The sequence below is a fragment of the Coptis chinensis genome, chromosome 2 (assembly GCF_015680905.1).
Source record: "Coptis chinensis isolate HL-2020 chromosome 2, ASM1568090v1, whole genome shotgun sequence".
NCBI classification, from domain to species: domain Eukaryota; kingdom Viridiplantae; phylum Streptophyta; class Magnoliopsida; order Ranunculales; family Ranunculaceae; genus Coptis; species Coptis chinensis.
The window spans coordinates 106727584-106754871 of NC_141457.1; the positions used below are offsets into that span (position 1 = coordinate 106727584).

Below are 27288 nucleotides of genomic sequence, written 5' to 3' on the forward strand. Positions count from 1 at the left end.
GTGCCTAACGATGCTTTCATCCTTATGCATGCCTTGAAGGTCTATCGATCTCAATATTCAATAAATTTAAAGAACAACTAGAAAAGGCAAAGATGGAGTACAAAATTGATGGGGAACAAATTGGCCAATGTATGGAACCGAAGCTACATGGTGAAATGGAGAGACCCGTTTGAAGAATTCTGTTTGGAGAGTGAGTTTCGATAGAGGAACCTTAGAGGAGAATGAATGCAAGTACTTTCAGTTTATGGGTTTGCTTTGTGGTCATATCTTAAAGGTTTTATGCGCTTCTGAGATTGAAGAGATTCCAAACCATTTTAGATTGACGCGGTGGATGCAAAAGTCTAACACTTATAGATGGGAGTTTGATCTTTGGATTTGTGGTGGGGAATGTCTCAAATGAACCTTTGAGAGTGGCTCATTCTATCAAGGTTGCTTCAAGTGTGAAACTTACGATCGTCGCGATACTTTTGAGGGTTATTCATATTTTATTGAAAAGATTGGTGAAATGGCTATTGAAATTTCAAAGTTTAATGAGACTTCCTACAAAGGAGGCTTGAAGTTCAGAGCCTCAATTCTTGAGCCTCGGTTCTGAGAGCCTTGATACCTTCGGTTAATACATCACGAGGTTTTTTATTTGAATGTTTAATTTGATATAAATTTAGTGTTTAATTCGGTGTTTAATTTGATATAAATATTTATTTTAATTCGGTCTTTATTTCAGCTATTGATTTTGAATCCCAACATTTTTCAAACAAAGGGAAGAAGAAAGCGGATAGATGGAAATCCCCCAAAGAGATAGCCCTAAACAATTCGGGGAAGAAAGTGTCACAGATGTGGACGATTGCTAACCATGACTCCTCGAGAAATTGTCGAGAGGAGAAAAATAATAACGTAATCTGTCGATTGTAAGTATAGCTTTATTCAAAACTCTTTGATTCTAAATGTTCACTAGTTCTAATGATATTTTATCTGGCGTCATGGACTTCATTGATGTTTGGACTTGTTAAGAGTGGTTTAGATATGGCACCTTGTTAGAGTTTTATCAAGTGTTGTTAAGTTGAACTATGTCGAGGGTTGTGTTCCATTGCATCATTATGTCCATTGGATAGTATCTAATGTTGTGCGCTAGCTAGGCTCTAGATAGGAAACATCATAATGATAGACCGGTGCTTTTTGATAACTTCTTTCTCCCTTTTTATTTTCAAAGTTCAATATTCTTGGTTTAGGTTACATTTGGGGAGTTTAATTAGAATGATGTTCTAATCTCATTGATGTTGTAGAAAAGAGAAGTATGGCTCAAGGAGAAATGGAGAATCTGGGAGGCAAAGCTTTGCTTTAGGTAAAAATACTGCCTACTCATCCATTTCGTTTCCAGCATTTTCGACTTTGCATCGGTCGATCTTCAGTCTTTTCATCATTCTTTGCGGTTATGTTTTCGATTGCTTCTGAGTTCCACAAGATGCCACGTATCACTTTGCCACCTTGACTATGCACCATTTGAAGAAAAGGCGTCAAAATTGAGTTATTAGCTACAACGGGAGAAATTGTCGTGAAAAGAGCGCAGAGAAGAAGCGAAGTGTTGAAAGAAGCCGGAGAAGTTGAAGAGCTGAAACTTGGAGTGAAAGGCTTGAACAAGCCAAAGCTAGGTGTCAAAAGGCGAGGCTATACTTGTTGCTAATTCATTCCGATGTGCTTAAATGTTGTAATACGAACAATAATATTTGGGATTGCATAAAGCATTTTGATGTGCTTATTATAAATGTTATTGTTGTTTGTTAAAGCGTGCCCACTTGCAATTTTGTTTCGTAAGTTGATATGATGTATTGATGCGGATACTATACCACCAATTATAATGCTAACGTTTTGTCAATAACAAATTTACCTCAACTCATATGATCATCAATGAACATCAACACAAACAAACCAAACCGATAAATTGCCAAAACATCAACATCAACGATATGGACTTAATACGGCCATATCGTTTGGATTTAATTTGGATAAAAATGGGCGTGTAATCTGTTTGGAAAATGGCATAGCCACACCGTTTGGACTTAGTCCCAAAGCGGCATGCCACACCGTTTGGTACTAAGGCCAAACGGTAGCCATGCCGTTTGGTACTAAGTCCAAGCGGTGTGGCCATGCCGTTTGGGACAAAGTCCAAAGCAGACACGCCATTTTTTGCAAGTTCAAAGTCCAAACGGCATGGCTGAACCGTTTGCCTTAGTCTCAAAGCGGCATGGCCACACCGTTTGGAACTAAGGCCAAGCGGTGCTGGCCATGCCGTTTGGACTTTGAACTTTGTCCCAAAATGGTGTGTCTGTTTGGACTTTGTCCCAAACGGCATGGTTACACCGTTTGGCCTTAGTTCCAAGCGCCATTTTTTTTGCACCGTTCAAATACTAAAAACCAAGCGGCAATTGTGGCCATGCCGTTTGGGACTAAGTCAAACGGTGTGGCCATGCCGTTGGGGACAAAGTCCAAACAGACACGCCATTTTTTGCAAGTTCAAAGTTCAAAGTTTTGGTTTTTTAGTCTCAACGGCATACACCGTTTTGAACTAAGGCCAAAAGCGGTCCGCCATGCCGTTTGACTTTGAACTTGCAAAAATGGCACACCGTTTGGACTTAGTTCCCAAACGGCATGGCCACACCGTTTGGTACTAATACCAAACGGTGTGGCCATGCCGTTTGGGACTAAGTCCAAACGGTCTGGCCATGCCGTTTGGGACAAAGTCCAACCGGAACCGCCATTTTTTTTCAAGTTCAAAGTCAAACGGCATGGCCACACCGTTTGGCCTTAGTTCCAAACGGTGTGGCCATGCCGTTTGAGACTAAGGCCAAACGGTGTGGCCATGCCGTTTGGACTTTGAACTTGCAAAAAAAAATGGCGTGTCTGTTTGGACTTTGTCCCAAACGGCATAACCGCTTTGGACTTAGTACCCAACGGCTTGGACTTAGTACTAAGCGGTGTGGCCATGCCGTTTGGGACTAAGTCCAAACAGACACGCCATTTTTTTTGCAAGTTCAAAGTCCAAACAGACACGCCATGCCGTTTGGGACAAAGTCTGAACAGACACGCCATTTTTTTTGCAAGTTCAAATCCAAACGATATGGCCACACCGTTTGGTGTGACCACACCGTTCAAGAGGCAAAAAACATATCTTTTGTGTTTTGGCAAAAACATTCGCGTCATCGCATTAGATTTTTGTGTTTTGGTAAATAACATTGGGATTTTTGCAAATAACATTGGGATTTTTGTGTTCATTAGAGATACTAATAGAGATAACATTGGGACATTAGAGATAATATTGGGACAATGTTCGCATTAGATTATTAATAGAGATACCGATCGACAAATTAAAATGCGCAAATTGTCGGAGAGCACAAGAAGAGCCATTGAATGGATATAAACTGAGATCTAAGCAAAGCACATACGCGCAGCCCTGGTAAGTAGTATAACTGTTTACTCCACTGACAGCAGACGTCCTATTAAAATCAATGCCTGCTAATAGCAGAAACATAACCAAAGGCAATGTGACATGAAATACATGAAACCCTAGGATCTTAAGTGAACATGAAAAGAATGACAAGTCCAAAGCAAGATCACTATCATTTCATATTTCAACAATGTGAAATACATTGTCTGAATTACATTGTCTGAATTACTGAACATAAAGTTATACATTGCCATGTGAAATACATTGTCCAGACTGAACATAAAGCTAAGTTGCTACATATCAACAACTTGCACTTACAAAAGAGTCCTAACATAACATTTTTTTACTACAAAGAGATTTCCAATCTAACTTTCTGACTTTATCTCCTTCCTGCAAAACAAAAAAATTGAATAAACAGATCAGTCAAGCAAAGTTAAATCAAACTGCTTTATTAAGGTATGACAGAAAAACTAACCTCTCCACTTGCTTCCTCATGTTCACCATCTTCCGCCACCACCATTTGCCTAATTACCCCCCAATAAAAACACATGAATCAGTATAAATAGTACCACATATGTCAAATCCAACACCAAATCTAGAAACCTCATTGATTGGAAAACTCTTGAACTTAAGTCATGATCAACTCTCAAAAGAACAAAGAAAGACAAATGCCAATAAACACTCCCCGCATCATCTCAACTAACACAAACTGAAAAGTAAAGCAAAACCCGCATCATCTCAAATGCCAATAAACACTCCCCGCATCATCTCAACTAACACAAACTGAAAAGTAAAGCAAAACCAGCATCATCTCAAATGCCAATAAACACTCCCCGCATCATCTCAACTAACACAAACAAACCATTTCCATTTCCAACACTCGTCCCAACACAAGATAAAAGGAGGTAAACTAACCAAACTAACCACTAAACCCTAAACTAACCAAACTCAACATACCTAAATCCTATGCTCCTTCACGATATCGTCCGCCAATGAACTTGCACCGGGTCAAATTGTATGCCTCCATGAACTCGTTCTGTGCATCCTCTGGAATCGCCCACCCTTTGATTGCGGGCCTTGATTGAGCAAGCGAGAAATTTCATCGACGACGGGTCTTTGTCAAAATTAAAACACAAAACTACATTAGTATATACATTTACATTTATAAAATACCAAAACAAAACAAAACAAAAATTAACGTTGTAAGATATTAACTCTTTGGGATTATGATATGGAAGACTCGTAGGGAGTAGTGACTAAGATGATCGGGGTTTATCATTCGAATATGACTATTGTTTTCATTACCAACTCATGTATCTACTAACACACTCCCATGGATAAGGCGGAATGGGTCCGCGTTGTTCAAGTTGAATCAAGTGATTACGCCAATTACTCCGGTAGGAAGACGCAATATTAAATTTCATCATCATACCAGCGTCCGAAGTAGTTAAGCGTCGAAGTCTTTGGTTTGGGGGATCCGAGGGTACAAAACGCATATATGACCCAAACCGGCCGACACAACCCTCGCAGAACATTTCTTGCTTCGACATTATCAAGAAAGCATATAAATCCCTCGAAAAATGCTATTTCATCCACGGCCGTGTAGCTCGGACTTCAACATAGGGATACCATTCAACTGTCAAATAGCATATGATCGAGGAAATTAATCATTAATCACATACTAATAATATTAATTAATAAATAAAACTATTTACATACAAAAATGCTTACATCGGTACAAGTCATATTATCAATGGTGGCTCGGGTATACTTCAAATGCATTTGTTGTGCTAGCATAAAAAAGATCGAGTAAGCGAAAGTACCTATTAGCACGGGACATGCTCAAATGATAGTCCTCATTTGGGTATGGCACGAACACTTTGAGGAAGTACTCATAAATCCATGCCTACATTAATATAGACATCGAAGTTAATATTGTAATAGATAGATAAAATTGACATTGAAAAGAAAAACAAAAAACTAATACGTAGGAGAGTGAAATAGCACGAAACACCCTTCACCTTGGCACTTGTGGCAGTCCCAAGACCCCGGTACAAGTAAGCCCGACGGCGCACCCCACGCGTAGTCTCGATCTCGGCAAATTTCGAAAAAAGCGATCTCGGATAACAAAGCGGAACTAGGTTCAGGCGTGTCGGTGAAGGTGGTACATCCAAAGAAAAATAACGGATAAGCTCTCACAGCAAACTGCACCTCTTTTTGGGTTGACGCCTTCTTCACAACAACCCCATTTTCATCACGTAAATCTTCATCTCTTACCTTCCCAGCAAACTGCTTCATCAAGAAATCCATCCTAACTTTGGAAGTGAACTTATTGGATTTCATCTCCGCATCTATCTTATCCATGGGTATGCCAAGATTTTTGTGGAGGAGTCTTTTTGTTTGTTCCAAGGTCAAATCAGTGTCCCCGATCCTTTGCTTTTGCCCTCGATCGAACTCCTAAGAGTTGGGAAACATCGCCCAACGTGATTGTCATCTAAGCCCCACGGCATATGAAGCGTGTTGGTCTGCGGATGCCACCTCTCCACAAACGCAGAGACCAACCACGGGATCCGATGCTGTATACACCTAAGACCAAAGCACATAAGCCGGTCCTTTGAAGCTCCACGTGAAAAGTAGAACCGGTCGAACACTCTCCTCTGATATCCCATTGTACCAACTTGTTGAGGTGCCCATGGCACTTCAACACCCCTCGCTCCGCCTAAAACAACAAAAACTTAGTATTAATGTATGCACAAGTTTTAAGTAATACAAAATTTAAATACTAATAGACACTATATGATAATATTACCACCCCTCCCAAACATCACGAGCCGTTGCTGCTTTGCATAGTCATACAACGGATGTGACACACAAGGGCCACCTCCATAAACACCTCTCTTGAACTCCAAGTCATTGTTAGACTTTCTCACAATATTCACCGGAGGTGCGGTACATGGACTTCCTCGTCATCCTCATCCTCCTCCTCCGTCCTCTTCCTCCTTCGTCGGTCTCCTCTTACGCATCATCAACACCCTCTTCTTCACTATCGGATGACTTAGAACTACACTCTTCCCACGATCCATATTTACGTCATGGTCATCTACATCTACATCTACATCTACATCTACATCTAAATCTAAATCTACATCTACATCTACTACATCTACATCACTCATCTCTCCCCCCCTTTCTTCTCTTTTAATTTCCTAACTCTACACCACTTACAACATTCTTTGGGATCATCCGCTTTCCGATCCCCTAATTAACCGATGCGAAGTGGTTGTTCTCCTTCCTCTTTTTCTCGGGCTCCTCATCGCGACCGAACTACTACTCCCCCACCTAACAACTTCTTAGCACCCGTGAAAACACTTTTTTTGCTGCATTCTTCACATTCAGATTCTTTGTTCGAGGCATTGCTACAAAATAAATAGGAGTTAAAAATAAGACATTCAACTAATTCAAATTGTTGCAATACCAACGTGAAAAAAAACAAAGAGCGAAATAAAAAGGTGTGCATGCCAATCTATATCTAAGGTGTGCATGTATCTAGGCAAACTATACTCCTCTATTAAATCCCCTCCACACACTAACAAAAAACCCAATCTAATTCAAGCATGCGAAATCGACTAGGAAAACTTTTGCGAGAAGCGACTCATGTAAAACTTTAAAGCCGCCATGGAGATAATGAACATCGAAAAAAGAAGCACATTTGTAAAAGCGAAAATAGTCGACGCGGCATAAGAGAAAGACAATATAAGACATCGTGATTAGGAAAACTAGCAAGTCGGGTAACCTCTTTTAGTTTATGCGGCGTGTGAGTTGAAATTTTACAACATCTAAACTTAAAAGAATTTCTTAGGCCATAAGCTTTTATTAAGGGGTGGGACTTTTTCAAAGCCTTTAAAGCTTTGTGGAATCTGCTTTGCTAGCAATCAATGTATGTCATCAAGCATCAATAAACCAACTTTGAAAGCCTGCGCGCGAAGTTCGATTATTTCTTTGAAAGCCTGCCTAATCACTTGAGATCTTTGGGGGTGCCCTTAGAATAGAATTCTAAAACCGGCGTGGCGCTTTTGATCAATAGGAAGAGGATCACTCCGCCATGGTGAGCGTAACTCTTGGCAACTTCCATCTGCCGTAGCAAAATGACCTTCCAAGACAAGATAAGAAATAGGGTCGGCCAACATCGTCATTCCTCTTAATTGAATGGGACTATACTTGGTCATTGCCGTACAAAATCCGGATGGATGGAACATTTGTCTACCCGACTCATAAAGCGAAAGTGATAAATGTTAAAGCGGAATCTCAGATTCCTAGATAACATAGCGCCGCGATGTAAATAGGCGTTGATTTCGATCTAAGAAGCATGGCGACGGTCGGCTCTCTCTCAACACGAACAACTGGCCTCACCGCCTTTAACGGAACTCGCTTAAGATACTCTTGAATGAGAAACCGGGCTATTTGAATCGAAAGCACTTTCGTAGATTAGCTACTTGCCTCGGGTTTCACTATCGAGCTATCAAAAGAAAAAGTAGATCATACTCTTTAGGCGTTACGCTCCTCCCCTCTAGATAGAGGAGGGACCTCGCTTCACTCCCCTTAGAGGCTGCAAGCTAGTTACTGAAGTGAGGCTACATCCTACTTCCCAAAAGGGAAAGCCCAATCTAATACATTCTTGTCTTTCCTTATCTGTTATAAACTTAAAAAGAGAAACTCTGACAAACTCATGGAAGTTAATCTAAGTACTACAACTCACTAGGAACATCCATTTAAGAAGGAATAACCACCTTAGAGAGCTTACGGGCAATAACTAACGTGAGGAAAGAAGAAGCGAAAATCCATAGGAAGATAGCTTGCATCTCCTTCTAGAATAGATGCGATAAAGGAAATGAAGCTACTGACTACCGGACTATAGGGAAGATAGAGATTCTCCTTGCTTGCATACCCTTTTTACTTCTTTTCCTTTCTTACGCTCTTCGATAGTTGCAATCTTGGATTACTGGGAAGAACCGGATGGCTACATCTAATAGGTTAGAATCTATCCTAACTTCCTATAAACCTACCTTGTAGGAGGAAGATCTTGCTCTCTCCTAGGGTGAGGAAGCAGGGAAGAATGCGTCAACAAGAAGAGATTCGATCCTTCATGCGCCTAGCTACGAGGACCCACGCCCAACCAATTCTACAAGGACTGCCCTATCTCAATCAAGGTACTTATCTCTCCAAGGAGGAGCCTACTAGGCCCCTTCACTCCTGAATGGGTATAGAGATGTCTTCAACAAAGCATGTCCCCGAAAAGGCGACTTTCGCACCTACCCGCCCCTGCCTAAATTAGATATAAGTTGCATGCGGGTTGGGGTAAAGCTAAGCCAAACTACCACCTACCCTCATTGAGGGATGTTGTGGAGCGGTAGTACCCCTTCTTGGCGAGAGCGTGCATAAATGATGTGGTCCCCGGATTACGAATATTAGTAACAAGAGATTGGTCTTTTGTAGTGTGATGAGTAACTATAGAGATCGAGGTTGAGATCAAATCACATCTTGTTTTACTAAGGCTTGGCCCGACCCGAGTAAAGGCGACTCTTTCCCTCTTTTGTTTTCATCCCCGCATCTTTGGTATGCGCAAGACCCTAAAGCAAAATATAATCCTCATCAAGTTCCCTAGGGACTCTCTCTTTACTTGTAGTTAAGTAACTTTAAAGGCAACGACAAACCGCCGGTGTAAGCACCGGTTCTAAGCTGTGACTTAGAATCGGACCTTGGTTACGTTTTTGGAATTTTTGTACTTAAATCATACAAAAATGGGCTTTATTCAACAATTTTGAGTATATATGCCATCGTTTCCGGATACAAGCTCATGACCTACGAAGTCTCGAGCTCGGCGATCAAAAGCTTCACTTTCGAGCTCGTTTTGTAAAACGAGTCGAGTCGAGTCGAGCTCGAGCTAATTATAATTCAAATCGAGTCGAGTTTGAGCACAAAGTGGAGCTCGACATTGAGTTTGACCTCGGCTCGAACTCGACTCGAAAACTCACGAGCCGAATCTGAGCATGCCAATACTTCGGCAAACGACTCGATGACCACCCCTAATCAAAGGGGAACAACTGTCGATACTCGATCTTAAGTCTCTAACTCAAAAACTAAATTGAATCAAACATAACATTATATATATATAAAAAAAGATAGAAAGATAGAACAGTTACCTGAAACAGAGCTATATATTTATTTTGAATCAAGCAAGCAGTACTCCAGTCGATATGGCCTCAAATAAAAATCTAGTGATACACATACACACACAAAAGAGAAAAAGGAAACTGAATAACTCTTCTATTAATTAGTGTATTTAGCTCTGACTTTGGAAAACTCAATTTTCTGCACTTTGTTTGCTAAATAGTGGGATATTATGTATCAAGATTGTATTGTGTGGATAAGATTTTTGGGGTGTTTGCTTAGTTGGATCTGCTATTGGATTTCTCTTGTTCTCTATGTGTGAGTTACCTAAATCTACTTTGCTTAACAAACGTTTTCTTTACTAATAATGTACTAACATAAAAGAATGAGTGTTTACATTTGGTGTGTGTGAAAAGGATCTTTGTTCTATGATATCATTCCTCTGCCATGAATGCCAGCCTATAACTGTCAGTGCGCTTTGCTAGAATGCTACCCTACATTACTGAAAATATCCCAAATAAATAATATATGTGATGTCGAATTAGTGCTCAAGTGGTGTCTTGTCATCTTTTTCACCTTTGATCGATCTGTATGAACTCTATGTTGAATTTGGTATCGTTTCTACATTTCTCTTGATCACATCTTTGTTGGAAGATTTAGACTTTGGATTCGGTTAGCTTTTTGAGAAATATTTCGGAATAAGGTTTGTGACTTTGTACAACTTAAAGATTTAATTTAGTTGGTGAGATCGGTACCATAAACTAGTAATCGATGAGAATTTGAAGAGTAGTAACCGATTAGTTACCTTTGAGAGTTTATCGGCGTTGAAGTGTTCGATTTTACTATGTATTGGTGCCGATCGGTTAAGCTGAAACACAATAAGCATCTAAGTATATTGGTTGTATATAAAGCACTGACGCTTTGGCTTGATTCAGGACAATGAATTGGTCATTAGTTCACATAAGGGTTTGTTGTACTCGTAGTACCTAGCTTTATTCACCGTTCCTGAGAAGGAAGTAAGCCCAAGTAGCAGGATTGACTCCTCGCGATAAGCCAAAGTGATGACGAAACATTCAATCGAAAGTCCAAGATATAGCCCAAATAAGTCTAATTTGGATTGGCGGTCGGTTTGACAACATACGACAAAATGATCATAACTTTCTCTAGAAACCTTTGTTTTGCGAACCGTAAATTTGGTTGGAAACTAGACTTCATGAGCTTTCTAGTGGTGTGTGTTATGTATGGAGAAACGTCCTGTTCAGATTCAAGTTTGACTTTGAACTTAGAAGAAAATCAGGGAATAGTTTTAATGCTTGTCTCTTCAAGATCCGAAGTTTGTATTTAGCTATAAATTCTCTAAGACTTGTAATGGAAGTAGAGCAGTATTTGAATGAAGATATAGGACTTTTATTGAGAAGAAGTGGTTCTTCTTGGTGAAACAACTCTTATCTCTTTGGTGGATTCCATAGAGTGGTGAGTTCTAGTAACACAACTCTTATCCCTTTGGTGGATTTCCATAGGGCGTGAGTTCTTTGTTTTCTCTTAGTTTGTGCTTGTATTTACTTCCTATTACACCATTCTAAATGGTGTCACAAAGAGCTTGTCTAACTTCACTTTCTCGATTATCAACTAATTTATCCTTCCGAGTTTGGTGAATGCAAAACTCGATATCATTTGATGTGGATCTTACTTTAACGATATCTATATATATCTGCTATACTTATAAAATATAAATTTTGTTATACTTTCGAAATCTTGTGAAACTTGTGTTAGATGGATGACCACTAGCTAGGTTAAACTTTATTTTGGTTTTCATGCATTCTTAACTTCATTTTAAGAATGGGTGATATCAACAGGAAAGTACAAAATGGGTGTCTAGAATTCAAAAGAATTGAATCAAACATAACATTATATATATAAAAAAAAAAAAGATAGAAAGATAGAAAGATTACGAAGCGAGCTATATATTTATTTTGAATCAAAGCAAAAGCGATCTCCGGTCGATATGGCCTCAAATAAAAATCTAGTGATATCAGCGGGAGACAATAAGTTCATAACTTCATTGTTTGATTTAATGATTTATTTATTTTGAACTTGGATAAACATAACATTGATGTCTCTGTCTCCATTTCTATAAATCGAAAAAATTAAAAATATAAATAACTTAAACAGTCAAAAATCCCAATGTACTTAAACAGTGTAAATAACTTAAACATCGAAACTCTGACAGAGTTAACCAAATATGCTACTTCACCGAACTCTGTCAGAGTTTTGAACTCTGACAGAGTTCACCGAACTCTGACAGAATTTAGAACTCTGACAGAGTTCAAAACTCTGAGTTCAAAACTCTGATAGAATTCAAAACTCGGCGATGAAATTCACGAACTCGGCAGAATTTAGAACTCGACGAATTTAAAACTCGACAGAGTTCAAAACTCGAGAATTCACCCGAACTCGACAGAGTTCAAAACTTCGGCGAAATTCAAAACTCGACAGAATTTAAAACTTCGACGAGTTCACCGAACTTCCTCGAATTTAGAACTCGACAGAGTTTAAAACTCGACGAGTTCACCGAACTCGACAGAATTTAGAACTCGGCGAGTTCAAAACTCGACATAATTCAAAAACTCGACAAAATTCACCGAACTTCGGCGAATTTAGAAGAACTTCGACGAATTCACCGAACTTCGACGAGTTCAAAACTCGACGGAATTCAAAACTCGACGAGTTCACCGAACTCGACGAATTTAGAACTCGGCGAGTTCAAAACTTGTTTCATACCCAATTCATACTTGTTTACTTGTCTAAGTTCATAAACAGTTGAACCAAGCGTTAACCAAGCTCACTATAAGGTTTAAAACGCTTTGGTTCAGCTGTTCAAACTAACTCGACAGTTCAAAACTCGACGAGTTCACCGGGATATGCTACTTCACCGAACTCTGACAAAGTTCACCGAATGTGCTACTTCACCGAACTCTGACAGAGTTCATCAAATATGCTAACACCTAATTAAACACATTTAGCTCCTTGAACTGGACTTGCACCAACACCTAATTAAACACATTTAGCTCCTTGAACTGCTAAGCATAAGAGTAGCCGCGATTCAAAAGCAGTTAAAGCGACTCTAAAGCTAATACAAATAGGGGTGGTGTCGAAAGTATTCAAGGATATTGGATAGGTTAGTTGTTGCTTCTAGTCATATTGCATTTGGATCTTCCAAATAATACGAGAAGCAAAATGCTCGAATCCAATATTTCTATCGGTTATTAGTTGTTGCTTCTAGTCATATGACATAGATGCAAGTTAAATCACATCCACTTCATAAGCAAATTTTCATTCTTAAAACAAAAAGAATATTACCGGGTTTAATTTTATTACGAATAAGGTTCGGTTTAATATAAGTTAAAGATATATGAAATGCTATCGAAAAAGGAAGTATCAATACAGCTTCTATCCTTTTGATTTCAACGCGAAACGTCTTGAGCCACCAAATATACATTTGCAACAAAAATAACCTTTTTAGAACCTAACAACATAAGCGGAAAACATTTCTTAAATTAGATGTGGTGAATTAGACCCGGTAAGTTCACATACCCAAGTGAAGGCATGCGACAAAAAGAAGAGTCGACGAGATGGAAATCAAATCGACAAAGCAATATATGTATTCTTGCTTGAATACCACCACAACACCAAAGATTAATAACCGGTACTAAACAAATCCCGACCAAACCTTAATAACAATTCCAGGGTGGAAAGCTTAAGGAACTTATTTATATTTGTAGATCTGGTTTTTTTTCTTTTGTTTTTGAGAAGATGAGATGTGTAACGACACTCCAAAAGCAAAGTCAGGTTGGTTGTTTTTGTAGATCCCTCAGATTAGTCGATCCCTCTCTTTTTTTGGTAGATCTGTTTTTTTTTTTCTTTTTTTGAGAAGATGAGAAAGAAAAGACGTTTTTACCCCCACTTGATTGGTTAGAATTTGAAGTGTTAGATCATGAGATCTTGAGGTGGATCCGACGGTTCAAGAGGAGAGTGAGATAAGGGTGGCACTCTAAGAGTGGCACTCTAGATAAACCGATATATAAAACATAGTGGCGACAAATAGCAGTCAAAGTTATTTTTATGAACCGTCAGAACTAAAACACGTGTTAGGCATGTGACACGAGATGAGGCATCAACTAAAACAGTCTCATCTTTCTTCTTCACCTCCCTCTTTGTTTAGCAAAAAAAATAGACCTTCCGCCAGAATTTGTTCATCCCCCCTCCCCTCTCAATCTCGTCTCATACTCGAAGTCTAATCTTTCTTCTTGTGTCCTCTCTAATTATGAAGAAAGTGAGGGTTTCCTCGGTTTTATTACAAAATTGTTATTAGGTATTTCCTTTCCTTAAAATTTAGTTGTCTTTGTTTAATCTTAACCGAAATTTGATTTGAGACGGTGCATGAGGAAATTGGTTTGAAGTTTTTTTTTATAGTGTTTGCATTTTCCTCCTATCACTGTCTCTGATGGCTACAATTATGTATTTTGATACTGATTAGTTTCTTTTCTTTCACGTGCTCTACATTTCCTGTGTGGATCTCAACATTTGTGTTATCAGAAGATTGGCTCCCAAACTTTCTCTTTTGGCTCGCAATCAAGTAGTCTTCTCTAATTTCGTTCTTTACAAGTTTCTTCTCCATTTTGCTAGTTTTTTTGGAGGGTATGTTCTTGGCGCGTAACAATTTTCCAACATTATTGAAGTCTCTCTGGAACTCTATCTTTGACAGATAGCTTTCGACTTTTGGAGGGTATGTTCTTAATGCTTGTTCTTTTGCCGTTATTTTGTTTTTGTTTACAAAATTTTTATGTTTGACAGCATCTCTATATCAAGTTAGGCAATGTTTTTGCGTAAAAATCGTAGCTTTAAGGATTTGAAGTTATGGAGTTCTGTTTTTTTTTTCTTGATTGTTTGAAGCTAGCCATTCATAATTCATAATTAGTGCCTGAATTAGCTAGCCAAGTTTCAAGATTCGTTACAACATTCTTGATAGCGATAATTTTTGAGTATCTGACTGTTATTAAAAATTTAGTATTCGTTCTCTCTTTGACAATGGGCTATGTAATACATTGTTGTTAAGGGTGAGGCGAGGCCTAGGTTTTAGTACTACCTTCTTAGGCCTCTTTGGCAATGGCCTTCACTAGTAAGCTGGTGTTGGTTAGTTTTCATGAAAGCTTGTTTTTGTTCTGTAGCTGTTTTTAGCTCTTGGATAATAACATGGTTTGATTATTATTTATTCATGTGTTTACTTGAATATCATTTATTTTGTGCTGTACTCTTTCTGTGATGTGGTTAGATAGAGAATTGGGTATTTATAACAGTGTTAGTAATGAATTCTGTTGGATCTTGGAGGTTTAGTGATTGTTTTGAATTTTGGTTAGGTTCTTGTTGAGATTATATGGAATTTTGGTTTGTAATGTTTGTATATGGTGGTAAATTGATTTGTTCTTCTGGAATTATGGAATTGATACTTCCTCGTCTGTAAACATAGTATACGCTGGTAACTAATGAGTGTGTATGTTGCTATAAAATGTTTTACGAAAGCAGATAGATCTTAAGTTTTCTTATTAGCAGTATAATGTCTTTTTACTTTGTGAATCCTTTGAAGTTTGACATAGTTTAATTGTGCATGTGCTTTTGAATGGCTTTGAACTTTGAAGTCATTGTCTCCCTGATTAATGATGCTAGAATAGTGGCTCAAAAAATTGTCAAGTCTCTATGTTGAAAAGATTTCAAGACATCAATTGAGCTTAGTAGTAATAGTGTCAACTCATTTATGATTGCTTCAAACCACTGTTCTAAAAATCGGTCTAGGCGGCCGCCAGGGCCTAGGCGATGCCCAGGCGACTCACCTAAGCCTATAATCGGTGGACAAGTCGGTTAATCGACTAGGCGGGCTAATCGGTCTAGTCGGGCCCATATTTTTTTTTTCCGAAAAAAGATGTTCAATGAAATAAAAGCCCAAGAAGGTCCAATAGAGCTTATAAGATTAAAGGCTGTATTGCATAACTGCTTAACATCTTAAGAGATCAAAGCAGTATTCAACTCCAACTTTCTTTAACAACTCGTCAACTCCAACTTCTTTCAGTAGCTAGTATCCAAGTCTTCCAAGTTCCAACTTCGTTCAACAGTAGCTCCCCCCATAAGGTACTAATGTAATACACCACTAGTCATGTTTTCTTCTTCCTTCAGTAGCTATTTCACATGAGCACAAGTAACCAACAAGCTCATTCTACCAACTACCGTAGCTTTTTTTTATACATTCTTCTACATGAGCACAAGTAATGACCAATTCTGAAAGCCATCCATTTATCAACAATTCCTCAAGAAATATTTGTCCTGTAAGAATTATTTGGAGTTTGGAACCACAACTGACGGTCGAGAAAATGTCTAATAGTTTGTGACAAGAAAGTTTTCTTCTCAAACTTCAATGAACAGAGTAATTACTGTCACTCTGTGATAAGAATAATCCAACCCATACGATGAACTAAACCAATTATTACTTAAGGAGGATGGTATCCGGCAAGTAGACTAAACTAGATCAAAAGGACCCAAATCCATAATTGTCCCCATATCCCCATAGATCACAAGTAGCTATTTGATAACCCATTTAGCTATTTCACATATGACTGTTCTAGTAACTTATATGGTTGAATTGTCTTTTTAGGTTATTAATTGGTTTATGATGCTGTGATATTTTTAGTTCAATGGTTGGTAATGTTGTTTCTTCTGCGGCATCTAATGTCGTGCCCGAATCCAAATCCGATCCTTTGAAACGTGATTTTGACGATGTTGGTTGGGAGTATGGGATGTTGAGAGATGCAAACAACAAAGATAAGTTAAAATGTAAGCTGTTTAATAAAGAAATTAGTGGGGGCATTTATCGAATGAAGCTACACATTGCAAATATTAAGGGACAAGTAACAGCATGTCCAAAGTTTAACAACGAAGATAAAGCCAAGTGTAAAGTTGCACTAGAAGGAGCAAAAGTTAAGAAGGGTAAAAAAGACAAGCACATTGCAGAAGTAAGAGAAGAGCAGAAGTTCAAATTATTGATGAAGAAGATGATGAGGTGGCGTCGAGGAAGAAGCCACATACTCTAGGGCCTATGGATAAGTTTGCATCCGCTATCACTCCTGATTCCTCAATTGATGCAAGGAAAAAGATGCGTCAACAAAATATTAATGATGCACTTTGGAAGGAAAGACCTCATAGCGTGCATCAATATTTGTCTCGATGGGTGTATGAAATCGGTATTACTTTTCATGCTATTAACGATGATAGCTTCAAAAGATTTGTTGAAGCGGTTGGTCAATTTGGCCTAGGTTACCTACCTCCAGGTCAATACCAGTTAAGGGAGCCATTGTTAAAGGAAGAATATGAGCGAACCAAAGTTCACTCAAGAAGCGAAAAAAAGAATGGGCTACTAGTAGGTGTTCTATTATGACGGACGCGTGGTCCGATCGAAAAAGGAGCATCATGAATTTGTGTCAATTGCAAGCTAGGCACAACTTTCCTTTCTTCTAAAGAAGTTTCAGAGGAGTCACACACTGGAGAATTTATTTTTTCTTATGTTGACAAGTGTATTGAAAAAATTGGGGCAGAAAATGTAGTCCAAGTTGTGACCGACAATGCTTCGAACAATATGGCCGCGGCGGTTTTACTGAGGAACAAGAGACCACACTTGTTTTGGAGTTCATGTGCCACTCACATTGAACCTTATACTTGAAGGGATTGGAAAGCTACCAAGGTTCAAAGAAGTGATTGATAAGGCAAAGGCGTTCACTATTTTCATTTATTCACATCACAAAACATTGTCAATGACGAGGAAAGCTACAAAAAAAACGAGACAGTGAGGTCGGGAGTTACTATATTTGCAACTTCTTTCCTGACTTTGCAAAGTTTGATGGATAAAAAAGAGAAGTTGAAAACTATGTTTACTAGTGATGAATGGGGGGAGTGCAAATGGTCCAAGATTGCAAAGAGAAAAATGGCATATATCACCATGTTGAGTATGGCTTTTTGGAATGGGGTAATACTATGCTTGAAAGTGTTTGCTCCTTTAGTGAAAGTGCTTCGCGTTGTTGACGGAGATAAGCCATCTATGGGTTTTATACACGGTGAACTAAAGCAAGCAGAGAAAGATATCAAAGAGGCATTCAAAAATGTGGTGGCTAACTACAATCCAGTCATAGATATTATCGAAGAAAAAAGTGTTGGTCGGCTTGACAATCCATTACATTTGGCTGCCTACCTTTTGAATCCTTATTACTACTTCAAAGATCAAGGTATAGGAAAGGATCCAATTGTCATTAACGGAATTTTTATTTGTATAGAGGAGCACTTCTTCCATGGTGACTTTGATATACAAAATAAAGTCACAAATGATGAGTTGTTGGTGTATAAGAAAAAAGAAGGTGCATTTGGTAGACCGTTGGCTATGGTGGGATGCGCCAAGAATGATGATAAGTATCATCCAGGTAAGATATTTATTACTTAGTTACTCATTTTCATTCCACCTGATATTATTTAATACTAAGTAACACATTAACAGTATTTATATTTGTGTTTATTGCCTTATCTATTGACTAGTTGGATGGTGGTCTAACTATGGCAATCATACTCCAAACTTGCGAAGAATGGCTTCAAGGATCCTCTCATTGACTACAAGTTCATCGGGATGCGAGAGAAATTGGAGCGCTTTTGAGGGGGTAAGTACTAACCAGAAAGTTTGTAGTAAGTGGTTAAATAAATAAAACTAAGAGAGTCAGAGTACTAATAGTATTTTAACTTCCATTTTCTTTTGTGTAGATGTTGCATACAAAAAAAAGGAATAGACTTGATACAGCAAGGTTGGAACATCTAGTCTATGTCCAATTTAATGCCAAACTCATCGACAAGAATAGGAAAGAAAAAGAAGAAGAGGTAGATGTATTACTTGCTAGTGAAGTTAGTAAGACACAAGGATGGATTGTCCATGGTGGGCATGATGAAGTTGATCCCGGTTCGGGACTTACAGGTGGTATGGTTGGAGAATCATCAAGAGCGAATAATATTAGAGAACTTCATGAAGAAGATTTTGTGTCGGATGAGGAGAGCGAGGATGAGAGAGATGAAGAGTATGAGTTTGAATTTGATGGAGAGAGAGTGGTGGAAAGATATGGAGAGGAAGAATTGTAGACCTAGTGAAGTAGTTCATAAGTCATAATGTTATCTTTTTGTACGTTTATTTGGATGATTATGACTTTATGAGACACGTTTGGTTTGTTGAAACTCTTATGTCATTTTGTTTGAGTTATGACATTAGGAGACATGCTATAATTTTACATAACTTTTGTGGTTGGATTACTAATATGTATTTTTAAATAAATACTGCTTCAAACTAACTAACTCGAGAGTTATCTTTCTTTTTTCTTTCTTATCTTTGTATCTGCGTAGGGGTAGAATGTCATGGCCAATTCAAAAAGAGTGGATTCATGAACCAGACCAAGTGAGCACCGTATATAGAGAAGGGGTAGCTGATTTTATTGATTTGGCAAAAAAAAAGTATGAAGGGTTCACAACATGTCCTTGTCCTTGAGTAGTATGTCGGAATGGGAAAAGATTGGTGTTTGACAAAGATCGAAGGCATATAGTTCAAAATGGTTTTGATCTAACGTATACCATATGGTCTTTACATGGTGAAAAACGATCGAAGTATCCTGTGGTAGACATAGTTGAAGAAGAAAACATTAAAGATCGAAGTTCGCAAATGATAATAGTTGTAATATGCACTTTATTTATTTTTTGTTTGTAATGTACACTTCATGACCTCTATTTTCTTTTATTTATTTATTTTTTTCTTTTTGGTTGATTATATGTTGTGCTAATATCTCTTATCATGTGACAAGTTTGTGCTATATTAGTTTTTGATGAATTGACATAATTTTCTTCAATTATTAGGTTTTTTTTAATATAATGGCTTCAAGTTCACAACATCGTGGCATTTCCCAGTCGTCTCCTTCAAGTTCTTCACACCGTACTTTGCCCCAATCATCTCCTTCAGGTGCACAACACCATACAATGTCCCAATCGTCTCCTTCGAGTTCACAACACCGTACAATGCTTCAGTCATCTCCTTCAGGGTCACATCAACCTAGTGTGTCCCAACCATCTCAATTAGTGGGAGACAATACTTCGCAATCTAGTAATGATAAGCTGCCAATCATAGTACATGCCGATAGTAGGGTCACAGGAGATTATGGTGGCAAATGGAGCAGTAAAGTCGGGTATTGGATACGAGCTATTGTCCCAATTTCTTATGCAAGTTGGGATAAAGTAGATGATTCCTTCAAAGATGAAGTTTGGTTAAAGTTAATGGTAACTATTTATCTTACTGTTTTTTTTTTCCATTTGATAAAATATGATCTTTTATTCTATAACCATACTAGTCATAGCATACCACTCCTACTTGCCATGACTTACCATGATTTTGTCACTATACCACGTAGAAGTTCAACCCAATGTTAGTCAAGACCGTATACCATAGCTACGTTTTAACTCAATATTGTTTCTTTTCAAAAAAATATTACATACATATAAATGTATATATGTGATTTATAGGACCAGTTCCAACTCAATATGAACCCAACAATGGGGGTGCGCAAAAATATAGAGAGAAATGGTTTGCTCCTAAGTTCCGATATTGGAAATATACTTTGCGAGGTAAAATATTGAAGAATTGTGAATCTGAGCAAGTAGCTATTTCAACATGTCCAACGGGGTTTGATCCAATTCATTGGGAAGCATTTGCAATCCATGAGAGCAAACAAGAAGTAAAGGATATTTGTGTGAAGAATGCCGAAAATAGAAGTAATAATCCAATTGACCATACTTGTGGCAGGAAACCTTAACTTGTATGTATCACTATCACTACCGCATATCTTCCTTTCCTTTGCTATGTTACTACTTAATAACTTTCGATGTAGACTTGTTTGTGTAGGATAAATCGAACCCAAAGAAGAAGCATAAACGTACGGATGGTTGGAAATATGGTCATAAACATCGAATTGGGACTGTTTTGAAGAGTGCCCAAGAATGCTATGTGAGTTTGTAAAAAACTGTCTTAAATCATGTACCTTTAAGTCTTGCAGTCTATACTCACAAATAGGCCCCAAAAATTTCAAGATCGAATTACAAGTGTTGAAGAACAGATGGCTGAAGAAGCAAGTAAACATGGGGGTGAAGTTGTTTACGACATCACATGTGATCCGCTGGCCCAAGTTTTTGGGAAGGATAAAGGGAGTCGACTCGTGGATTGAACTCTTGCATGTCCAACAAACAAGTGCAAAAGTTTGCTATCACAGAGGAGCTAGTTGAACAGGAGAGCTCAAGTAAATTGAAGCTCAAGGATGAATTAGCTGAGGTGAAGTCTACAGTGGGGAACCTCTTGGCTAGCCAAACGAGAATGGAGACTGATGGCGGTAAGTTATGACGTGCCCTGTGCTGCTTCTTGTTTTGCGATAATTGTAACTTCTTTTTATTTATGTAATTGTTGTTGTTCAATGTGTATAGGGTATTCTTGAACATGTGAGACTTAATGGATCGGCAAATGGCCAACCATCTACGCCTACAGCTGTAGTTGACTCTACTTCTATCCCTCGTACTCAGCAAGTTCCAAATTCGAGTAATCGAAATGGATCTTTGAACCCTCCTTCTAGATCGACTTCTTTCCCCAAGGTGAAGATATTGGGGAGGAAAGGTGAACACGTTGCTAATGGGTATGTTAAGACTGACAACCAAAAATGTCGTTTTAGAGATATTATGGTAGATGAAAAGGTTGTCTATATTACCAATGTCTTGGTTGGCGATACTCTTGTGTATGATGGTCCCCAGGATGATATCTTGTATCTACGAGATATAGCTGATGGAATTTTCTTGATTTGGGCTGGATGCAGGCTGCAATATGAAGATTAATTTGTATGCTTGCTATTATAAACTCTTTATTTTGCTTTTATTTTGATCTGTATTAGTTTGGAACTCGAGTACGAGGGACAGACAGTTTATCTGTGGTTATTTTGCGTCTTGTACGGGCCTCCTGTTCATGGATATTTTCATGGTGAATGGACACCTTTTGTTTATATGTGTGTATGCTCCTTACCATTGATTGTTCATATATATTGTGGTTACTTTTGTAGGTTAGAGTTGAGTTTACTAACCCTTTTTACACTCTGCCAATGCAACTCATAAAGAATTTGCATTGCTGGTCTCAAGCCCAGATAAAAGAGGAGAGAGAAAGGTAACTACTTCATAGAGACGCCTGACTTGCAAATCAAAGGTATGGCACCTTGTAGTGAAATACACTAATTTATATGCTCCCAATACTTGAAACATTTATAGAACTCACTGTTTGTTTTGACTTTTCAGGTTGTTTTCACTCGTCCTTGCTTTCTTCACACCATCACATGAAAATTTTCTAAGAAAGGTCTGTACTCTCTATTAGTCTCTTATTTCTGCTTTCTGCTTTTTCTTTGTGTTGGACGTGTTTCTTTTGTGTATATGGGGTTAATACTTTGTACACGTTTTCCCTGTTCTGGTGTATTACATATTAAACCATTCAATCTATTAAGGGAACAAAGTAAGAGCTGTCAGAGGTGGAATTGTTGTGTCATTGATGAGGCTGCTTACAGATGCTGCTAGTGGAATGGTAGATGAGGTACTTGCAATACTCGCAATGAGGTAATGAGGACTGGATCAATGTTTGTAAACCAGAACGGCATCACTGCACCAATTTTTTAATTTTGAATTACAGGAAGTGGGTGCACACCATAGCTTACTTGGCTATTTCTATGGTTTTTTGTATGTTGTTAGTGTTTTGCGAAATCAGGTGATAAATGAGGAAACTTCCGTACGGTTATTGATCTGAATTTCGTTATGAAGGAGATGACTTGGTACATCCAAAGGTAACATCTTTAACTATTAAATTTTTACTTGACGTTTCTTTTGAAGTGTAGAAATTTATGTGATTGTCAATGCAACTTGTTTGTAGTCTACAAGTCCACTAGTAGATGTAATGGGTCTAAAAATGTCAGACATGGGTAAAATAAGGAGGAAGCAAACAGGTAGCATTTCTAAATGTGATGCACCAAATTTCTCTATTTGATTTTCAGATCTACTGCTACTAACGTGGTGTGTTGGATTTTATGACATGCGGCTTTAAGTAGATTTTCAATGGCGTGTTCTCTTCGCTCTTCCCTGTCCATGGAGGAACACAGGTTTGGTTCTTCCCATTCTTTTTATTTTTGGTGTTAAATCAAAACTTTGTCTTGATGTTTCCATGCCCATACAATTAAAGGTTTTGGTTAATTTGTTTCTCTGCTTTGGCGCGCTGAAATTTTGCAGTAGCATATCAATATGTTGTGAGACCCCTTTTATTTTTAAACTATTTTCTCACAATTTGTTTCTCTGTTTCGAAGACCAATAGATATAGGGTTTGCTTCATACATCAATATTTGAGATTTTCTTTAGTAAGAAAAGTTATGTTCTTTGTACGGTTTCATTTGGGCTGCTGAATTAGGAAAATTAACTTTGCCTGGGAGTTATAACATTGAAAGCTACAATTTGTTGTTATTGGGTTGGTTGGTTGTTAAAAATTAGAACTGTGAAATATATTATTTAGATCGGTGATAAGGTTCAAAGTTTAGGCCGGGTAGTCGAGTATCCTAGTATGTACAGTTCAGGGTATCTAGTGTTTGTGTTTAGCCAAGATATGTAGTTAACGTAAATGTTTGGTGCAATTGAAAGAGCTGATGACCCTTCACTTAACAATATTTGAGCTGATTAACACTTAAGAGTGTACTTATATCAATTGACTAGCATTCAAAAAAGGTCTGAAACTGATGTGCTCTCCAAACAAACCATCTAAATTACTGCCAAGAAAAAAAATTGATTGAAATACTATACTCAGTCCTGAACTCCTGATGGAAAAGTGTTTCTTAAACAAGTAAAGGATGGTTAGTTCAAGCAAAACCTTGTGGCTTGTAGTATACTGCTTCCTCTAGGCTTGTGGTATTCTAATTTTATTCTAACCATTATGTTTCTCCTCTTTGTACTTGTAGGTTACCTTAATACACTTCTTGTGTTTATTCTTGTTATCTACTTTTACTGAACTAGGAAAAAATTGTCGTTTAGGGCATGAAGTTGCTGCTAGACATCATGACATCATCAACTTGATGCGGTTAGCTTGCACAAAAGGTATAATCCGACTCTCCACCGTAACGATAATTTTCTGGTCACTCATGGCAACTAGTTGCCCTTGAATGCATAACCTCCATTATTACCCAGATGTTTCCCAACCTCTCCGGGTCATCATTAGGTAGTTCTTACTGAAAAAGTCAAGTTCCGGTTTATTCTTACATTATGCCGACTGTTTTTTGAATTTTCACTGTACTTTTCAGCCATCCGGTTTGTTCCTACGAGTTTCTGCCGTAAACATTAATTAGCTGGATGCTCATTCAGTTGTGGTTATATCTTGGTGTTTATGTAAGGATTCTTTAACTTAATCTTTTATGTGTTCATGATCTTCACGCAAGGCATGCAACTACACAAGAGGAGTTCATAAATGGGATTACAGATGTTGGTGGTGTATGTGGTAATAGGAGGAGGCAACCTGCACTTCTCAGACTTGCTCTTGATGATGTGGTAATCATCTATCTTTACTGGTTTTACTTTCTTGTCAATAGCATTTCTAAACACCTTGTCAGATTTAAACATGATGAAGCATGCTTTGAACTATCCCTTCTTAGATTTGCATGTAGATATGCATAAAGTGTACCAAAGCGATGATGCTACAGATAATCAAAATAGTCAAAGTCGGTGCTGATTCATCCTTGTTCACTTGCCTATTTGTTGCATGAGGAGATTTTTACAGCTTATGGTTACAAATCTAATTCATTTTTATGGGTACATATAATTTCTTAGTTCAATCTAATGGAACACTTAAAGATGAGTTTATATCTTAACTTTGGAACACATATAATTGCTTGCAATTATTTAAATGTGTAGAACATAAGCGTTTGAAACTGAATTTTGAGCTACCGGAACACAAGTCCTTGCCTTGTTTGTTCACTTTATTTTCCTTTTGAACACAATAATGTGAAGTCTAGTTTAGACTATATTTGAATATCTGTAAGTTGCCTCTTAGCATTATTTAATGTTTTGTGTTGTTGCATCTTCATGTAGCTAGTTCATAAGTTACATGTATATGTAAATTGACTAGTTATTTACACAAACCAACTTCATCTTTTTTATTTGTATCTGTAATATTTTTGATGTAGTACTTGTGAAGTATTGTTGGAAATATTCGTTACTCTACTTGTGAAGTTATTGTTGGGGGTTGTATTAGATGTTGAGTTAGTCAAAGGGTTATATGTTATATGATATTCTGATTCTACTTTTTGAGTTGGTCCGACAGGTTCGCATTAAAAACCGTCCAGTTGATGCCTTGAATTCTGTCGGCTAGAGCTACTCCTGCCCACTCATCTTGCCATCGTCTAATACTTTTGCCTTGACCCACTGCCCACTCAGCTTTCATTGTGCATTTTCGTCAGCAAATGCAGCAGTGTGTCTCATTGTGGGACGGATGGAGCAAGAGCTTGATTGTCTTCAGGAAATGTAAGCATTGTATGTGTTATTTGAAGTAATTTTTTCTCATTTTTTCAATTGGTAATCTGCACTTAAAATGAACTGCCCCGTAAATGCTTTGTTATTGGCTCATCTGAGTCCACAACTTTGTTTGTGAGCAAATGTACAGATGCTGTGACTAGCCATTTCACTCATTAGAGTTGCCTTCGAAACATTTTTGTGGTTAGTTAGAAGTTTTCTGGTTTTCCTAGTTAAGTGAAATATTTTGAAACTTTAGTGCCTTGCTTTTTATTGATGACTCACTTATTCATAGTGTATGTTTATGTTTTTTCTTTTTTCTTTTTTTGTCAGGAGTTATTTGCGAATGGGGAGTTCAAAGTTCAATGGTCCCCAAAGTTGAAAATATAATGGCCAATGAGAAACTTGCTGAAATCGCTTCAGCGGACCCCAAACGTGCCTAAAGGTAGTCTTTCTTCCAATTTTCAGTTCTGTAGCATTTGGTATAGACTAAAGGGAATGTCATGTTATGATGATGTTAACACTCTATTCTTAAACTGATTGTCCCAGGATTTTGGCTAATCGGCAATCATCAGCTCGTTCCAAGGAACGAAAGATGAGGTATATATCTTAGAATTGGCCGGAACACGAAGTTCAAACCTTACAAACAGAAGCAACTACATTGTCTGCACAGTTGACACTATTACAGGTGTGTATTCTTTATTTCTCTCTCCCCACACACACGAAACACCGCCTAGCTACCTTCATTTTTTGTTCTAGTTACCTTCTTTTTACTTTAGTGTGCCTGTAGCGCTTGCCTGACTCACTCTCACTCAACCAAATACAAATTCACTCTTTTTAGTGTTTTTAAAATAAAGTTTTGATTTCATATATACTAATCTTTTGTTTTAGGGGTGAAGATTCTTGGTCTTTGGATATAAGTGTTGGGGGCCTGTTTAGTGCTCTTCTTGGTATGTTCACTTATATTTTCTTTTTTGTTCAGTAACTAGTTGATAGTTTCCTAAGGCCATAAACTAATGGCCTTGAATTAGTTTCATCAATTAGTGGTGTTGGGCTTTCTGCAGTATGAAATATATCCACTGAAGGTTTCCTTGATTCCGGTTACTTCCCTGTAATTTGAATTCTTAAGTTGCGACTTTGAGCTAATATATTAGCCCCAAGTCCCCAACTATACTTCATGATGCTAACTATTGTATTCGTGATGCTAATTATTGTATTTGTGAGCTTCCCAAAGTCCAATATAGGTCTGTATGTATGTCGGCCGGACTATAAGCTTATGTAAGTTATATAGTTTTTGTTGGTATATTAAGAAATTACCAGCTTTGTGATTTTGCAGTACATTCGAGTCTGACCTTGCAGAGTTTATTCTTGTTGTCAAACCTCTATTGCTGGCACTACAATAGTTGGGAGGCTCTGTGTTGGTGAGTACTTTAATTAGATTACTTGACACCTTTGAGTTTTTTGGCCGCTTGAGTTTAACATGTCTAAAGTTGTTTTTGGCTGTTGTTTCTTGTGACAGGAAAAAAAAAATGGCTTCTCTTTTCAGCTAGGCAATATTAATGACCAAGGAGCAAATTTATTGAGGGGGTGATTAACTGATTATAATAATGTAGCGTTAATTATTTTTATTTCTTTGGATATATTCTTAGGATGTGATCTTGAGTTGTTGTATGAGGATTACATTGAAATGGTATGTTGGTAGATTCTGCTATATCAATCTATATATTTTACATATTATTCATTTAGCGATATATATATATATATATATATATATAGAAATGCTCTTATACGGACTTCCCGTATAAAATATGATCCGGACCAAACTGATAACGTGACTAACCCCACTCAATTGTTCTCTCTCCACTAAAGTCAATAAATACTAAATAGTACGTGTATGGTTATTTCCTCACTCTCTCACGTCTCCTCTCAACTCACTCCAACAGATGAACATTCCCCTTATTTTTCTCCCAATTAAAATTTTCTTTACGTATTAAATATGCTTCCAA

At 37.8% G+C, this 27288-nt stretch overlaps 1 protein-coding gene and 1 long non-coding RNA gene across 51 annotated transcripts; one reads left to right on the forward strand and one right to left on the reverse strand.

The window, feature by feature from the left end:
- Nucleotides 1-3712: 3712 nt before the first annotated feature.
- On the reverse strand, nt 3713-4490 carry LOC147520168 (uncharacterized). The gene is made up of 3 exons (XR_015214383.1): nt 4397-4490; nt 3915-3963; nt 3713-3829 (listed from the first exon to the last, which is right to left on the reverse strand). It is a non-coding gene; the product is annotated as an uncharacterized LOC147520168 (long non-coding RNA).
- A 9261-nt stretch (nt 4491-13751) lies between these two features.
- On the forward strand, nt 13752-27019 carry LOC147520169 (uncharacterized). Of its 50 annotated transcripts, none has more exons than XM_086591671.1 (20): nt 13753-13979; nt 14204-14393; nt 19586-20002; nt 20246-20538; nt 20611-21105; nt 21197-21402; nt 21655-21765; nt 21874-21959; nt 22049-22106; nt 22252-22360; nt 22493-22584; nt 22792-22896; nt 23813-23875; nt 24214-24322; nt 25095-25294; nt 25616-25727; nt 25832-25970; nt 26174-26232; nt 26619-26703; nt 26802-27019. In XM_086591671.1, exons 5-8 carry the CDS (start codon nt 21100-21102, stop codon nt 21902-21904), a joined length of 354 nt encoding a protein of 117 aa, XP_086447797.1. In that variant the 5' UTR covers nt 13753-13979; nt 14204-14393; nt 19586-20002; nt 20246-20538; nt 20611-21099; the 3' UTR covers nt 21905-21959; nt 22049-22106; nt 22252-22360; nt 22493-22584; nt 22792-22896; nt 23813-23875; nt 24214-24322; nt 25095-25294; nt 25616-25727; nt 25832-25970; nt 26174-26232; nt 26619-26703; nt 26802-27019. The 50 variants fall into 50 exon arrangements, 24 of the variants coding, with proteins under 24 accessions (XP_086447784.1, XP_086447785.1, XP_086447797.1 ...); XM_086591672.1 differs by having other exon boundaries at nt 22261-22360; XM_086591673.1 differs by having other exon boundaries at nt 21901-21959.
- The last annotated feature ends 269 nt before the right edge of the window (nt 27020-27288 follow it).

Coding starts and splice junctions, on each gene's coding strand:
- LOC147520169 (XM_086591658.1), top strand. Junction 21,403..21,654: donor GGTGAACACGTTGCTAATGG/GTATGTTAAGAC, acceptor GATCTGTATTAG/TTTGGAACTCGAGTACGAGG.